The sequence below is a fragment of the Panicum hallii genome, chromosome 7, assembly GCF_002211085.1.
Source record: "Panicum hallii strain FIL2 chromosome 7, PHallii_v3.1, whole genome shotgun sequence".
NCBI classification, from domain to species: domain Eukaryota; kingdom Viridiplantae; phylum Streptophyta; class Magnoliopsida; order Poales; family Poaceae; genus Panicum; species Panicum hallii.
In genome coordinates this window covers 35,598,031-35,615,878 of record NC_038048.1, presented here as the reverse complement: position 1 = coordinate 35,615,878, position 17,848 = coordinate 35,598,031, and the positions used below count along the sequence as shown (strand labels likewise).

Below are 17,848 nucleotides of genomic sequence, written 5' to 3'. Positions count from 1 at the left end.
CCGAAACAGTTCACAGTGCACGCTCGCTTTTGTTTACCTGTACGTCAACAACTACCAACTCTCATGCCGTACCGGTACCGTGACAGTACCAGTACTTCTTCCGATTTCTTGGTTTGCTTTTAGAATAACCACGAGCGCGTACGGCGAGTTTCGTTTGACGGCGTCCGTTGGGTTTCAGCCACGAGGTCCAGCGGCGAGGCGGATGTGCTAACAATCCAGCTTCCAGTAACAAGGCACGGACGCTGACACTGCTGGCAGAGAAACACCCCAAAAAGGCAAAAAGGTTGCGCAAATTTGATAGAGATAACGCTAAATTCTGAGAGAAATTTTTCTCCATCCTTTAGCTTTACTGACGTCTACCGATCGGAATTCTGAACTTGAGACGGGGAGAATAAAAAACCAGAGAGAGGATCTGGAGCACGGTAAAGTCAGGTGACTTTCTGTAAAAACGCGAGCAGTGCAAGTACGACTCGGATCTCGAGTCTGAACATGACCCACATCGACCATGTTTTCAGCCGGGGAACTTTCCTGAAAGTACTGGCACCATTCCATCCGCTTGCCTCTGTTCTAGGAATCTTCTCGCAAAAACAATGACCGGGTAAAACAGGCCGCCGGCGAAAAGTGCACTCTGCCACTACCGTTCACACGGGAAAAGCAGCAGCCATGGCGTGCAAGATCAAACCCGGAACGCCATGGAAAAGCTGCCCATGCAGTGCCTGTCGTCGTTCAGATTGTTGCACAAATGGCAAGCAGACTGACGAGCTGAATGAACAAATGGCAACAAGGTGTCTGAATCTTTAATCTTTAATCCTATTTCTTTCTAGGTTAATGCAATTTATTTTAATGTCTGAATCTCTCTTTTTACTAGCTAGTTTTCTCACGTCAACGTAAACAATACTGTACGGTTAGGCGAAACAGGTGAAGAGAAGATGTAGATTACTCAACGGCAAGATTTGGGTGAGAGGCAAAAGGAAGATTAAACTAGTACAAGAGGGAAGACGAAGGTGGAATGCGATTGACATGCTAACCCCTGAGGCGTGCCGACTGGCAACTGACTCGCAGGTTAGGTCAGCAGCAGCAGCTTCTTGGACGACCACCACATGAAAGCGTCTAGCCGGTGAGTGCGAGTGCCAGCGACCGGTAAACCAAGAACAATCCGGTTCGGTTCTGACCATCATAGACTCTCACCCCCCGTCGCCGGCGAACTCGGAATTCCGACTGGTCGATCAAAATGAGCCGACCGACTGACGTGCACTCTCCGTCCTACGGCAGGCGTGTGGAAATTGTAAGGGATAGAGTAGGGCGACCTCGTCGGATGTCTGCGATGCAGTTTGGAGGAAAGAACTGGGACGAGGATGCAGGTTGTGTAATCTTCAGATCTCCATTTTGGACCTCTTGTGGCAAGAGTTAGTTGCAAGAACTGCCAGACCGACCAGTGACCAACTGACCATGCTTCATTCAGTTCTTTGGTCAAGGGTCAGAGACCTGATGGACGGCAGTGGTCAGCAGTCTAGCTTCGAAACGCGTATGGCTTCTCCGGTCTCGAGCTCGTCCGAGAAGGAACGCACCAAAACTGGCCCCGGGCCGTCTCGCGCGCCGCATACGCCATCGATCTTTTGTTTTGCACGGCGAGTGGAATGATCTGGCTTTGGACGAGCTAGAACAGCGCATGGGAGTCCATTCTCAGACTGTCCGTCCGGACACACTGACTGATTCAGCTAACTATCTTAATTATTAGCTGTTTCAGCTTCAGCGGTCAGCGCAAGCACATGCAGGCAAATCGACACTCTGGCCCGGATCATGCATCCCTAGCTTGCTCCCGCATTTCGAGGATCCTTGCGTGCTTGATGACCTGCCGATCTGGGCTATTGGAGATCACAACCTTTGATTAGTTAGTCCTTACTGACGACCAAAAAGCCAGAAGAAGATGTTTCTAGATCTGGAAAAACACTCCCTTTTATTCTTCTTTTTTTCTTCCCTCCACGGTCTCGCATTATTATTCTTTCAAAAACAAGGGTCTCCAGCTTTTGCTGATATTATTCTCGAACGAGACTACATACAGTCTAGCACAATTGGTCCTTTCCCACTTTTTTTTTTTTGAAGGGAGGTCCTTTCCCACTTTACAGGAAACAAATGGCGCACGTGAAAACAATGGCGTTCTCTCACACGTTACCTAGCTAGGAGAGAGAGCTCACCAAGTAATTTAATTTTCTTCCTCTCCTTTCGCAGTCATAAAACAGGAGCTATGCATGACCATATGCTTGCGTATGCATGATGACACTTGCATACAACGAAATGCTCTGTTGATGTAGCAATGGAGGAGGCATTGCTCCAATATTGCGCTGCTCATGCTATTAGGTTTGTCGAGTTGTATATACCGACCAGTTACACTGAAAATCACTGTGGGAGTTGGTTAATGAGGTGTGGCTCATGCTAGGCAAGTCCCTAGAGTGCCATCAAGTGAGCACACTACTAATACCTAGGAAGCTCAATTTGAAGAATAATACAAACTGAGATACAAGTTTTAGCCCAATACATTGTAAAGTTAATGAGGTCTGCAAATAGAATGGATCTGACGGCATTGTACATGCCCAGAATTGGAAAGTTCACTTAGGGCGTGATTGGTTACCGCATGCCCCAGCCTGCATCGCACCGGCCGAGCCAGGCTCTCCTTGGCCAGGCTGCTGCCATGCAATTGCTCACCGTTTGGTTGCCTGGGCGCATGCAGCATGGCCAAGCAGGGAAGCTGTTTGGTTGCCTGGGCGCACGAGTTGTCCTTGCACCGCTGCTCTCTCCTCTTATGCAGCTCGCGCATCCCAGCCTGCATCGCGCCGGCCTGGCCCGACAAAAACGCTCGATTCCTACGTTTCCCGCGGGCCTGGCTGGGAGGCGCATCTTGCACCACAGGAGCCTGGCTCGGCCGCTGGCGCAGGCAACCAAACGCTCAGAAGTTGCATGCCGAGAGCCTGGCCGGGCTGGAACCAGGCAACCAATCACGCCCTTAAATGATGTGCTGCGCCTTGCATATACTCGTGGGGTTCAATGAACCCTTTTCCAAGATAATATGAATGTGATAGCAAAGGTAACATAACCATTTGATCTGTTGGCATATGAACTTTATTTTCTTTTAACAAAAGCAATGCAACAAACTAGTACTACGACTGTACGAGCATTTGCCTAAAAAACATTAGCAGACATCACTCGACAAAGACCACTTCACAAATTCATATCCAACCAAAGGGGAAAAAGAAAGAACACCATTTCAGGTAGCCTCCCTTCCAAACTCTATTTTTTTTAAAAAAAAACGCGTTCACCCGCTAATCCTAGAAAAAACCCCCCCAAGAAAGTAAATGAAAGAAGAGAAAATTCAAAGGGGAAAAGAAAGAGACACCAACCTTTAAACCTCCTTCCCTTCCCTCCCTCCACATTCTCCCTTCCATTCTCCTTCCTCGCGCCACCATGGTCTACACAACCTCCTCTCTCTCTTCTCCTCCCCTAACCGTACCTCTCTCCCAATCCAATGTCTCCACCTCCACCGCCCCGCCTCCTCCTCCTAAGCATCCTCGCTCTCCTCGCCCTCTTCCCACCGTTCCTCCTCGCGTCCTCCTCCTTCCCGCTCCCCACTGTCGCCATCGCCGCCGTCAGAGCCAACGCCACCGCCTCCCCGCACCACCTCGCCTGCGCTCTGGTCCCCTGCGGTAACGGGACGGACTACCAGATCTCCTGCGCCAGCGTCACCAACAGCTCTGCCCAGCCCCGCAACTACTCCTACGGCGGCGCTGGCGGCGAAAGGACGCCGTTCTCCGCCGTCGTCGCCGGCGATGGGTACCTCTGCTCCGCAGGTCCGACTGTGTCTCGGTCTCGGCCGATGTCCATGCGGTGGTGGGACCTAAAAGACAGCGAGGCGCCGTCGAAGAGGGTGTACTGGGGCGAGGCGCTGTCCGCGGTGTCCGGCGGCGGGGAGTACGTGTGCGGGATCTTCAAGCAGAGGATACAGTGCTGGAGGTGGCCGTTGGGTACGGTTCCGGATAACGTGCGGTTCTCGGCCGTGGCGGTGGGCGGCGGGTTCGTGTGCGGGCTGGTGGCGGGGACCGGCGAGGTGAAGTGTTACGGCGGCGGGGACGCGGTGAGCCGGAAGCCGAACGGAAGCCATGCCATGATTGCAGCAGGGGAGCGGCACGCGTGCGCGGTGAAGGTGGACAGAGGTGAGGTGGTGTGCTGGGGTGAGGCGGCGGCGGTGGCTGCCGCGTCGCCGTCGCCGAGGATAGCGGGGCGCTCGGTGTCGTCGCTGGCGGTGGGCGACGCGGTCACGTGCGTGCTGTGGGGGAACTGGACGGTCGCGTGCTGGCCGCCGGAGGAGGCGGCGCTGCCGCGGTCGGTGGCGCAGCAGCAGTTCGTCGCGCTGGAGGCCAGGGGGAAGGTGGTGTGCGGGGTGCTCATGTCCGACTACTCGCTCGTGTGCTGGGGCCCAGGCGTCGCGGCCGGAGCCCCGGGTGGGGTGAGCAAGGTGTTCGACCGCGTCCTGCCGGGCCCGTGCGCGCCGTGGGCGTCGTGCCAGTGCGGCGTCTGGTCGGGCTCCGGGCCTCTCTGCGGCGGCGCTGGCGGCGCGGCCGTCTGCTACCCCTGCGGCTTCTCTCCGCCCATGATGGCGCTGGCGCCTACCTCCAACTCGTCGGCGTCGAACTCTCACTCGAGCGGGAAGCGGCGGCCGAGCGACCTGGCGATCGCGTTAGTCAGTGCCGGAATCGGCTCGGGAGTGCTGGCCGCCATCGCCGCGGTGGTGGTGGTTTATTGCCTTCGCCGGCGACGGAGCGGCAGCTCTCAGGACTCCGGACGCATCCACGCGGAGCCGAACGGCCCGGCGCCGCGCGTGGAGCGTCGGCTCAGCGCGCTGCTCTCCAAGGGCCCCAACACGACGGTGGAGCAGTTCCCCCTGGTGGCGCTCCGGGCCGCCACTGGCGGCTTCTCGCCACCCCACCGCATCGGCTCCGGCGGCTTCGGCACCGTGTACCGCGCGTCTCTCCCCGACGGCCGTGAGGTCGCCATCAAGCGCGCGGAGCGCCGCGACCCCAGCGGCGCGTCCTCCTCCACGGCGGCGCGGCGCGCGAGCAACCACGAGGCGGCCTTCGTCTCCGAGCTGGCGCTGCTCTCCCGCGTCAACCACAAGAACCTCGTCCGCCTCCTGGGCTTCTGCGCCGACGGCGGCGAGCGCATCCTCGTGTACGAGTTCATGCCCAACGGCACCCTCCACGACCACCTCCACAAGCGCCCGGCGCCGCTCTCCCCGCCGCTCGCGTCGTGGCCGGCGCGCCTCCGCCTCGCGCTCGGCGCCGCGCGCGGCATCGAGTACATGCACACCTACGCTGTGCCGCCCATCATCCATCGCGACATCAAGTCCCCCAACATCCTCCTCGACGCCGCCTGGACCGCCAAGGTCTCCGACTTCGGCCTCTCGCTGCTCAACGACCTGAGCAGCAGCAGCGACGGCGACGGCAATGCCGGCGACGTCGTCGCCGACGACGAGCCGTGCGTGACGGCCGGCACGGTGGGGTACATGGACCCGGAGTACTACCGGCTGCAGCACCTGACGGACAAGAGCGACGTGTACAGCTTCGGGGTGGTGCTCCTCGAGCTGCTCTCCGGGTGCAAGGTGATCCAGCGGTTCGAGGGGAGCGGCACGCCAAAGAACGTCGTCGACGTCACCGTGCCGCACATCGAGGCGGACCGCGTGCACCGGGTGCTCGACGCGCGGCTGCCGCTGCCGACGCCGGGGGAGATGGAGGCCGTCGCCTACGTCGGGTACCTGGCGGCGGACTGCGTGCGGCCGGCCGGGCGCGACCGGCCCACCATGAGCGAGGTGGTCGGCGTGCTCGAGCGGGCCGTGGCGGCATGCGAGGAGAACGACGACGGCGGCGGGGGCGAGGCAGTGCTGTCGCGGTCGTGCACCGATGGGTCCACGACGACGTGACGTGGCACGTGGGCGAGGCATTTGCTTGGGTTGGAGTCCCTGGTGGCAAAGGACACGAGGGAGTTTCTTGAGGATTTTTTCTCTCTTCATTTCCCCCTAATTTTGTAGTTATTTTCTTTTGCAGTTGCTAGTATAGGTACATTCATTAACATTTTACAAGATTGAAAAAATATAGTGGAAATGGATACTTTTTTTTCATTGCTTAACTGTAAATCCAAGAGATTCTACTTTATAAGGTACTCCTATACTTTTAGGTTTTGGATTTTTTTTAGGTGGTGAGGAAACTGTGCCATTTCCATCTCTTAGTCTTTATTTTTAGCTTAATATGTTCTCACTAGATTTAATCACTTTACAATTGCAGTGCCGGAGCAGTTAAATGTGATACTCAAGTTAGCTCAACTTTCAGATATCATCAGGAAGAAAAATAGTATCAAGATGGAAAAAACACGCATAACACTCATACACGGAACCTTGGATAATTTTGAACGTAATAGACAGCTTGGTATCTCTATTAATTATTGCTAATTATTATTTAGGACATCGACGCAGGCCAACTATACATGACGCCTTTTATTGGTACTTTTATATCAGTATAATTTGGCTGGTATAAAAAATGGTAAATAAAATGTAAGAGCATCTCCAATAGGAGTTCTAAATTGGATCCTATCTTGAAATATAGGGTTTAAAAGAAAAAATAGCCTCCAACAGGAGTCCTATTTTATAAAAAACTGGCAAATCAATTTAGAACTCAGTCTCCCGGGTCCTACATATAGGACTCAATTGATTGGGTCCTATCTTCCTTTTGCTACGAAATCTAAGTGACAGAGACTTCTTTCCCCAATGCCTCCGCTCCAATCTTTCCCCAATTAGTTGTAAATGACATGATTTGAGACCCCGCTGCTGGAGTATAAGCTTTTTTTAGCCCTAAACACATTAAATATGTCCCTAATACAAATTAAAAGATCCAAATATAAGACTCATGGTTGGAGATGCTCTAATAGTACAAAAGCAATTTAAATGAAAGATCAACCAATAATCTGATGAAGTGCAAACACTTCCCTTTTGCAGTTGGACATCGTATCTTATTCCTATGCGTTACGTGGAGTTGCATTCAGAAAGAAAAGTTTCAGACTAAAAGCAGCACTCCCTTTTGCCTTCTAGAGACGACTCAGCATTTCGAAAGACACCCAGAATAACAGCCTTTGGGTACGCCAACTGTTGGAGGTTTTCAGCAATTGTTTTATCCGAACCACCACCAACTGAGCTCACTTCCGGCTGCCATCCATCTCATGCATTATGGTGCATTGACTAAACTAGCATAGCCCAACCAAACGATCGTTCATTTATTACAGTTTATTCGTGGCATTCCTGGCATCTCAGTGCCATGGCTGAGATTCTAGTACCAGTTGGTGTGCAGTGGTTGCTGCTGCTGCCGCCGTTCAGACGTTGATCCATCCCCCAACGCATGCAACACCCTCAAGAACAGGTCAGGCGCCGGGCCGTGCAGAGAGTGGAGTCGTACCAACCGGCCATTTCCCGGCCGTCCCGTCGACCTCATCGCCCCATCAGACTCCTCCTCCTCCGTCTCCAATCGCTTTAGGCCGTGGAGCACCCGGCGGCCAACCGACGCAAACCCCGGACCGGCCGGCCGGTTAGCTAGGGATGCTGTTCGGAACACGTCCATCTATCATGGAGGAGGAGGAGGAGATGAGGAAGTTGGTTGCGGTCTTGTGGACGGATGGCGATAAGATCTGCGAAAGGTTTGGGCGGCCGGATCGTCAGTTTGCGTGTTGGACTCGATCGGAAGTGAATGGAGGTTCGGAGTGGATGGCCGCCTTCCGTGCTTCGACCTAGCTAGCTACCTACCTAGGCAGGCAATGTACGGCGATGAGTAGTACTCCGAAGTGAGCAATGAACTCTTACCTTTTAGTTTTCTAGAATGAAGAATGTGGTGAGCAGAGTAGTGAGCAATGGATGGATTCCACTTGCCTGCGTCCCATTTATTTATTCATTCATTTTTTTCCAGCTCTCTGTGGTGCATGGACATCCCCTGTAAACATGGAGTGGATTATAGGGGTTAGGAACAGCGGCATGAACAAAGGCTACATGAGGCTCTCTCTGTATTTTTTTTGTTTCTTTACTAATGATGCCTGCCTGCTCACATGCTGGAATGTTTGTGACGAGATTCATGCATTGGTGTACGTCATCACTCATCAGACACCAACCAACCAAAAAGAAAAATACTTCGAAGGCATCGATGGCTCATGGAATAGAATTCTGTCAGGTCAAAACCGTCCAAGTCACCAACAATGTTTACAATATCCTGCACTCTTGACCCTCGGATCTGACTGACTGACGATCTCACCCCATTTCTCTACTACCATTTTTCATAGAACCTGCAAATTAGGACCGCGTAGTTCAGACGAACCCGACCACAACAGCTCCGGAAAATACGATACGGGACGCGCACGGTCAGATCGCGAGCCGGACTCCCAAGAGCACCGGATCCTCCTCCACTAACCTTCCCACGGAACGTCAGGGATCAACGCGATCGGCGACCGTGACTGGTCCTGCCTGAAATTAGCTGAGAACGCACGCACGCACGGTCACCGTGCGCTCACGGAGCCGGTGGGGCGAGGCGGTCTCTTGCCTGAAGTGTGTTGGGGCTTGCCGTTTTTTTCTCCGGGGGTTGTTAGGGCCCCCGAGCGCCGGCCGGTTTCGTCGTCGCGGTTGATGGAGTCCGCGGTGAGGTGACGGGCGGCGCGGGAGCGGCTCGGTTCATGGCTGCCTAACATCTGCTGACCCCGGCGGCGACGCGAGCTGCCCCTGCCGTCTGAAACTGATCCGGCCACGATCCCGGATGGAGATCAAATCGGGGTCTCCGATTGCTGGTTTACCTTTGTCATCTATGCACCCCGGCCGCATCGCCAGTGTCCAATTTTGCGACTGCTCTGAATGAAACAGTGATCGCGAAAGTAGTTGCAGCAGAGGACTGACTAGCGGTAGGTAGCCGTGTCAGTTTGCCCCTGTTCATCAACCTGAAGAACCTTCTAAGCGTAGTGTAAAATAGTGGTTTGGTGTACTGAATCCCGTAAACTGTGCAGCCATTGCCGCTCGGCTCGAGCTTTCGGAGGACAGCGTTCGTCGCGAACGGCGGCTGCAGATTCGGTCATTCAGAGACAGAGCCTCCAACCCCCACTGCAGCAGAAAAAACAAATGGCCACGGGTAGAAGCGCTGCGCAGACGACGTGCACGCGTGCTGGAGATGAGCTGCTCGTCCGTACATTCTTTTTGCATTACTCTACGATTTCCTTTGAGGTTCAGGAAGGAGGCCGGCCTCGGTGTGAGGTGATGCCAATGCGACAATGCCATGCTTGGTTGCTTGAACAAGTAGTAGATGCATGTGAGTGGCCATGTGGAATGAAGGGCCATCTCATCATGGATTGAACCTGTTTTAATAATCTCGGTTAATGGCGGACGTTTTGACTTCAGTTCAGATGTCGCAGAAAAGAAGAAAGGGCAATGGCAGGACTCGATGATTCGTTCGTCATAGCAGCAGTTGAGATCGTTATCTGGAGTTCCTGTACGCATTTCAGCCAAAAAGAATAAAGGGCCTCAACTGCTGCTGCAGGAACGAACATTGTTGAGTCCCGCAAGTACCCTTTCTGGCAACTGAGAGTCAGTTGAACTACAGTTGAGTCAGACCTGAAAAAAGTTCAGCCTAAATGAACACTCGAGGCCTAATCTGATCTGACACCATTTTTATGCTTTGCAGGCACAACCAGTCCTGCTCATGCGTGCGTTTTTTCATCCAGTTCCTCCCTAACTATTTGCATCTTGCAACATGCTATCTCCACACACAAAAAAAAAAGAATGAAAAGAGACGGAAAGAATTGAAAAATAAACAGTTTGATGAGCATGCTTGCGTGATGTATGCGTCCTTGTCTCATCCTAGAGCTAATCAACCCCGTTTTCGTCAGGGTCTGTCATGCTCGCAGTCTGAGCTTCAGCTTTGCTGACCCGATCTCTTTCAACTCCTCTCGATAAAGTGGCCTGGAATCTACCTACCTAACACTTTTATTCCTCCCAATCATCCCCTCTTCAGGATTGCTTGTCAAACTTTAGCGTTTGACATGGACGGGATGCCACTCCAAAGATTTTGTTTTGTATACTGCCGCTTGTTGTACTAGTGGTGTTTTTCTGAAATTTCCAGATTGTATATTCAGGAAGGAATTGACAGGCAATAGACTAGCAGGGTTTGATACTGCTTCAGGTGTGGACTTGTGCTGAAAATTGCTGAGAAGGAAAGGCGGCTATGGGACCTCACTAACTTCATGCTTTGTCTCTAGCTTCAGCCAGATGTGAAAAGGGGAGATAAGTACTAGTTTTGTTAAAAAAGAATGTAAAAGAAGGAAATATATTTTTTTCATAATTTTATTTCTTTTATAGAGAGTTGAATTTCAAGGGTCAAATGTGCAAAAAATGCTACATCTCGATGAGAGAGAATCTTCGCTGTACAAAGACAGCACCAGGGATTTTTAGGCAAACTGCAAACAGCAGCATGAGGAGCTGAAAACGCATGGAACAAATTTTTAGGGATTTTTTAAATATTTTTGTAAAAAAAACTCTCTGCGCTTACTGGGAATTCGGAGCTGTGGAAGGAGTGCTGCTGCTCAGTGGTCACCAAACAGGAAAGGAAAAAGAAAAAAGCAAGCTAAATGGGCCTTGTGAACTCCAAATGCTTTGACGCGATGTGTTGATCCCATGATCCAATAGGCCAAAACAAAGTAAGGCTTTCACTCTCACTTCAATTTAGCCCAACGTTCTCTTCCCATTCCCCCATGGCCCCATCGCGGCGCGGAAGAGCCGAAGAGACCCAGACCCAGGTGACCCCGTCGATTCCACGCGTTGGCAGCTAAGAACCGCCTCTGTTTCATCTCTGGTTGTTCGTAATTGAGTTATGGACAGCACAAATTACACGCAGCACCTCCCGTTTCCATGATAATTTCTACTGTTACTTCAAGCATATCATGTATTAATCTTCATAGAGACAAACTAACGAAGAAGTAACACTTCTACATTAGAGCTTTGGCTCGTACCAGTTTGTAGTCAAAACCCTTACCCTAACCCAATAACCATCCAATAAGCTTAGTTCCATAATAAAAGAAGAATAAAAGATCTGAAAAGTCAAAAGTTTTATTATCCTAATTAACACAAAAAAATTCTTTCTAAGTCTAGACATGGTACATAAAATAAATAGCAAGATTGTTTGATAAGCCATGTGAATAATCATATGTTCCAGAAAACGATCACATACTCTATACTGGATTCATGCTTTTCGAACACATAAATAATCTCATACCCCCCATATGATTCATTTCCTCCGTTGTGTAAATGATGTTGTGCTTCATATTCATTTCAAGAACCACTAAGTAAATGACTGTATGATCACCGATCCACATTAGATTCATCCTCCCTGCATAAATGGTCATATAATCTATATTGGTTTCATGCTCCACTGCATAAATGATCACATACCTTAATTGGATTCATACTTTGGTTCATCAATATTGCATATCCCACATTGGATTATCTAGTCATATGTATATTTAATTCAAAAGTATTGTCGGTTTGTGGAATGTCATATATCTTCGCAATCACCAACAACTCACTTAATACTAGAGATAAATCCTTAAGAAACTGACGCTTCTTTGGCTCATTGCTCAATAAAAAGCGAACTTCTATGGGTGATGATATTTCTACTGAATCTTTTATTTTTGGTAGAAGTAATAATTAGTCAACAACTGTAAAGAGAGCAATGACTTTAGGTATAAATATACGCTCGCAAAACGATAGACTATAATCAAAATAGCCTAACTTGTGCAAGCAAATCTAAGGCCATATTTGCAACGTTGGAGATTAACTAAAGTTTGCAAATGAAAAAACTTCAGGGGTGGATGTGATATTCCCTGTTCCAGTGAGGGCCTAAGAGAAAATAGAACCATACCTCATTTGACTTTGTTGGCACGTCCACAAATTATATCAAAGCAAACAATTCCATAAAAAGATTCAATATGCTCAACACTCGTATAGACATCTTAGCAAAGATTTAGCAACCTATACTAATCCTCTAATATAATACAATATAGACTACTACTTTTGTAAAATAGGGGAGAACACAATTCCCGAATTCCATCCAGCCCAAACGTGATCAAATAACCGCAGAACCGAGGTACCTGGCTGCAAAAGTGCTCTCCAGTGATTAAGCGAGCAACCGTCCGTTTGGCCACATCAAACCGCTATAAATTCCGTCGTTCCCTCCCTCTCCCATTTCTCCGCCTCCTTCCCGTCCTCCAATCTCCCACACCTTCTCCGCTCGCCCAGCTCGAAAACTCCGGCGCCAACCCCCCCGGCGCGGGGCCAAGCTCGGGGCCTTCCCGCCTCGCCCCCCTCCCGCCGCGGGGCGCGCGCGCGTGCCCGCGCCCCGCCGGACCTCCCCCCGTCCCAGCAGCTCCCGACGCGGAGAGGCCCCCGCATCCCTGCCGTTAGTGCCGTACCAGCGAGCGAGACTTGTCGGTGAGCCCGGAAATTCTGTCCTTGTTACTGTGTGACTCTGTTTGGTGCATGTCTGAAGGCGGGTAGCTGACCTTTAGGCGGTTTTGAATCTCTTGATGCGCCTTTTGGGTTTGTGCGTGCGGGGGTGGTGGGCGGGTGGTCGGTGGCATGCTCGTGCTGCGTTGGGCTAGGGTTCGGGGGTGGCTATTTGGGGGATTTCGTGCTGCCGGGTGGGTAATGGCAGAGTTCTTGTGGAGCTTGAATCGGGTTTTGTGGGAGTTTGAGGGGCGTGGTGGAGCGGCAATCGATGATTCGGGGGGTGGGGTCAGTGTCGGGTGATCATAGGGCCATAGGGGGTTTATTGGTTCTTGGATTGCTGCCGATTGGGGTGGCGTGTTGAGAAGTTCGGGCTTGATGTTTCTACCAGTTAAAAAGGTGGAAATGTCTAGTCTTGTCGTGGCTTGTCCTCTCACCTCTGTAACTTGGGCTGAATAGTCATACTGCATTGTTGCGCATTCATGGGTTTCTTGATCTTTAACTTCAGAGGAACTGACAGTTAGGCCAGCATCTCCTATCTTGCACTCTTTGTTGAACATGGCTGTTGCCATACCAATATACCATATGTGCTTCTTGATGGGAAGGAACTGAGGTGAATGTTATTGTTGATGTAATCAAAAGAACTTCCTGTTGGTTTTGAAGTATTGCACTGGTGGTATTTAGCTTAAATTTGTGCTTCTGTATCAGATATATATTAGCTTATTATTATCTCTCTTTTTTTCAATGGAATTTAGCATGTGCATACTGAAACAAAGACAGCATGGAGCTTTGCATGTTAGTTGTTAATATATTTGACTATGCATGCATTGCAGCACAAATACATTATCTGGTTTAATCAGCTAACAGTTCCCCCTTTTATGGTATTCATGCTTTAGCTGTGTGGTGTGATGGCTATGGGCCTACAACTTTCAATGAAGGAGATTGCAATAACAATTGTGAACTTTTGCAGGTGTCAAATAAATCATCCATTTTGTAGAGGTTGTATAACAGGGATCCAATGCCTCTCCTAAAGAGAACTACTTTCCCCTTACTGGAGAGACCAGAGAACTTGGATCCTAATGAGAAGGTGTTCCAAATTAGGTTCACTAAGGAGATATTCCGAGATTATCAGTATCCTTTTGCATGCCCATTACTGCCAGCTAATTGATTTATACCTGATATGAATAAAAAAATTAATCAGATCTGATACCTTGTAACTTTTACACATTCTTAGATTATATTACAGAAATATGCTTTTGTCCTTGACTTTTGATTAGGGAATACCTGAATAGGCTCAACCTCTATCGTCAAAAGGTCTGGACTTGCGAGGTGTCTGGAAAGTCTAATCTTACCTATGAGGAAGCTTTGGTCTGTGAAAAACAAGCTGCAGTGAAGGCTCAACAGTTGCCAAAAGAGCTGATAGCTCCTGTTCTCCGGATGATTCAACAATACAGTAGGGCTAAGCCTCTTTCTGTTTTTTTTACATTTATTAACACTAATACACTATTGCTATGGTTGTACACTGCCAAGCTTGCAATACTATTTGTTTCTTGATGGCACACACCGTTGATCTTGACGAATTGATCTAGCGCTTTCCTTATGTGTTTTCTTATGTGCCCTATGCTAGATAAATGTGAATTTGATTTTATGTTTCCATGGAGTTTTTTTTATATTGGACATTTTCCATTATGTCCATTGACAAGTCTTACTTGTAGTTGGCACTACTTTCCTTTTCATGTTTTCTGTTACTTTCTCCTGATAAATTTGATGGCAATTCTATCATTGTAAGAAAATCTCTAGAAGACTTGTAATCTGTCAAGCAATCCCTACATATAGATGACAACATGCCTTTTACATATTCTACCCCCCTGGCACTTCTGTTTTTGTTTTTTCCCTTCATACTGTCTGCTGTCATGATTCATCTATATACTATGCGAAGAAAACTTTTTTTTTGTTTTTTTGGTATAATATTGATCTTCTTATATGTGCTTTTAACGGATGGTCATTTTCTGCTGCATTTACTTCAGGAACTCTTAGCTTTACTGATCTTCTAGAGAAAGTATACAGTAGCCTGCAATTGGATCCTTTTGAAGGGCTAGAATTACATGCTAAGAAAGATGGTTCTGAGGCTGCTTGCAAGATCTTGAAGGTTATAGGTTCTGGTAGCACCAAATCGTGCGAGGTGGGTTGGCTTGATCAAGACAATGCAGTAGTCAACACTTCACTGGTTAAAGCTGATGATCTAATTCGCAAGAAGGCACCTGCTAGCCGTAATACACTGAAAATTTTTATTAGGGATTCAACATCAAAAAGGTATCCATGGATAGTAAATGCAGATCTTGCAAAGAAATATGGGATAGAAATTGAGCCCCCAGAAGACATTATGGTAACCATCCTTTCTCATTTCCTTTGATGCCATATTTATCATGACTCTTAAGTCAAACATGACTTACAGAATGGTGAAGGTTTGTACCAAGGGATGAAACGATTTGCAAATGGAGAAGTTGCCAGCAAAAAGTTGAAGAAAGGTGATCTAGCAGATATACTTCCCATTTATTTCAGTTTATAAGTTTAAATAGTTTCATACCACCGCTTTTCCTCGAGGCTTCTTACTTTTCACTGTCACATCATTTACAGATGAGAAGCTAGTGGAGTTACCAGTTAAATATCCAATTGATGATCTTTTGGTAAAGCCTGCAACAGATGATCCTGTTTTGTCAAAGAGACCTCCACTATCTAGAGATTTTAGAGTGCCTACAGATTCTGTGGGAGATCTTCTTATGGTCTGGGACTTCTGTTTGTCATTCGGGAGGCTTCTATGCTTGTCACCATTTTCCCTCTCAGACCTGGAGAATGCAATTTGCAACAAAGAAAGCAACCTTATTCTTGTGGTGGAAGTACATGCTGCACTTTTCCACCTGCTCATTAAAGATGAAGGTGAATATTTTACATTTCTCCTGAACAAGAAAAAGATACTAAAGGTGATTTCTTCTTCATTTTCTTAATTCAGGTGGCCTTGAAACGCTCTTGTGTTTTTCTTTCCTTAGCTGCTTGAATGTTTCTGTAGGTAACTTTAGTCACCTGGGCTGAGTATCTGTGCAATTTCTTAGAGATGATAGGAAAAGAAGAATTCTCCAGTAAGGTGTCAACCATACGAAGGGGTCATTATGGTCTTCTTGACACTGGTCTAAAGCTTAAAGTTCTAAGGGAACTGGTAGAGGAAGCCATTACAACTTCTGCTGTACGAGAGAAATTAAATGAATGGATTGACCAGCAACAAGCACTTGCAGCTGCAAAAAGAGAGGACGCTAGAAAGAATAGGGAAGAGCAGAAGCTTAACATGGAAGGGGTGCCAGAAAATGGAAGAAATCACACCGATACTATACAAAATGATAAGGAGTGTCCTAGGAATCAGCGTGGGGGGAAAGAGGAAAAGGACTTGAACATTCTTTTGTCCAGCAAAACTGGAGATGGGAAAACGTTTCTGGTGAGAACTGATACTATATACCATTTTATGTGAACATTCATGCGCTCTTGTTCATTCTCACATCTGCTTATGCATTTATCTGCTGAATCTTTTGTCACAGTGCTGTTTATATGCTAACATTTGCCTTTTCCCTTTTTCTTAGAGAAGGCACCTTGAAACTGAAATGGAGCAACAATCTGTACGATCCAGTCATCTTGGAAAAGACAGATTGTACAATAGGTATTGGTTTTTTAGGTGTGAAGGGAGACTTTTTGTTGAAAGTGCAGATTCCAAAGATTGGGGTTACTACAGCACTAAGGAAGAGGTGATTGCTTTGTTACTGTAGAGATTCCTATATTTCAATTTCTGGTTGTAATGTTTGCTCATCCAATTTCCAATACCAGCTTGATGCACTTCTTGGATCATTCAACATCAAAGGCTTAAGGGAGAGAGCACTTAAGCGTCAGCTTGAGAAGTCCTACGATAAGATAAGGTGCATAAGTATATACTGTATTAATTGTTCTGAGAACACCATGGATTGATGGGTGGTCAGGGCTCAAGGGTCAGGACCCATAACGAGTACCACAAGATTGTATCTTAGTTCTTGCATAATATTTGATTGTTTATATGTGTTGCACAGTTCTGGCCTTTCCAAGACTTTCTTTTGGGAACATACACGTGAATTCATGGCTGTATGGTTTGGTATACATAGTTTTAAGAGCAGTTTCAAATTTACAAGCAAAGTATCAATTTTCTGATGCATTTTTTATTTAGAAAAAAAAGATATATAGCTCTTAAAAAGCATATTTTTTCTGTCTGCAGTTGGACAAGTATATCATATATGTTTTCTATTGTGACTTTCTGGACATAATTTGTCTTTTATTTACAAATAGAGCATGACGTAAACCTTTGTTCAACTCCATGTTGCCCTGAACCTGCTGCTCTTAGACTTTAAGCTGTTACACAACAGCTGGTTTGGTGCAAGCTTTGCAATTATTAACCCTTCAAGTCTTCAACTAATTTCTCTTTCTCCTCATTTGTTGATACAGTAATGCTTTGGAAAAGAGATCGAAGGACGACAAGCGGAAAACGTTACTTGAAGAGGTTGACTTGCGGCGTTCCACTCGTGTACATGCCCAACCAAAAGAGGATGACCCTTCCATGTCATTCCTCAAGTATATCAACAAATGGAAGCAAAAATGAACTAGAAGTTACTAGGGTTGTCCTTTTTTCATGGTTTACTCTTTAATGGTCCAAAATGAGTATCAGCCATTTGGGAGCTTTCGGAAGCTGAGCCGAAGGTTCTTGATTTTGAGCTATTTGTTCAACTTTAAGCAGCTCAAAGTCAAAGCTGCATGCTAATTGGTTGCCGTTCTTGTAAAAATTACTGTTACATAGTTCCATTTTCTTCTTAGAGATGGTAACCTAGAGCTGAAGATACCATTAGCATGATCTATGCATATGACCAATCAGCTAATGGCTACATTTAATGGAATTAGTAGTTGGGCGAGTTCCTTCTTATTCACATTCTGCTACATTTGTGCGTGCGTGATTTTGTGGAGATGTTTTTCATGTGAATAGTTTGTGTGCCACCTTGTGAGGTGTTAGCTCCTCTGGCGAAAACAGAGCTGCATGCCAGTAGCCTCTGTGAAATGGTTTGCCGCTGCCGACTTCAGCTAGTATCAAGCACGGTAGACCCCTGCTCTTGTGCAAGATACTAAGCAAAGCAATCGCGTCAGTTCATTGTCTGCCCTTGGGCTTGTGTAAGATACCAAGCACAGATAGCTGATACTTTGAAAAGACCGTTGACAGTGTATTTCAAC

At 47.9% G+C, this 17,848-nt stretch overlaps 2 protein-coding genes across 2 annotated transcripts; both read left to right on the top strand.

Annotated features, from left to right (window-relative positions):
- Positions 1-3,491: 3,491 nt before the first annotated feature.
- Positions 3,492-6,166, top strand: LOC112900408 (serine/threonine-protein kinase-like protein CCR4). Its single transcript, XM_025969243.1, has one exon. It carries the CDS (start codon positions 3,521-3,523, stop codon positions 5,966-5,968), a length of 2,448 nt encoding a protein of 815 aa, XP_025825028.1. The 5' UTR covers positions 3,492-3,520; the 3' UTR covers positions 5,969-6,166.
- Positions 6,167-12,315: 6,149 nt separating this feature from the next.
- Positions 12,316-17,560, top strand: LOC112898909 (DDT domain-containing protein DDB_G0282237). Its single transcript, XM_025967220.1, has 10 exons — positions 12,316-12,544; positions 13,530-13,690; positions 13,837-14,012; positions 14,587-14,945; positions 15,015-15,087; positions 15,197-15,540; positions 15,627-16,046; positions 16,189-16,350; positions 16,430-16,518; positions 17,075-17,560. Exons 2-10 carry the CDS (start codon positions 13,578-13,580, stop codon positions 17,226-17,228), a joined length of 1,890 nt encoding a protein of 629 aa, XP_025823005.1. The 5' UTR covers positions 12,316-12,544; positions 13,530-13,577; the 3' UTR covers positions 17,229-17,560.
- The last annotated feature ends 288 nt before the right edge of the window (positions 17,561-17,848 follow it).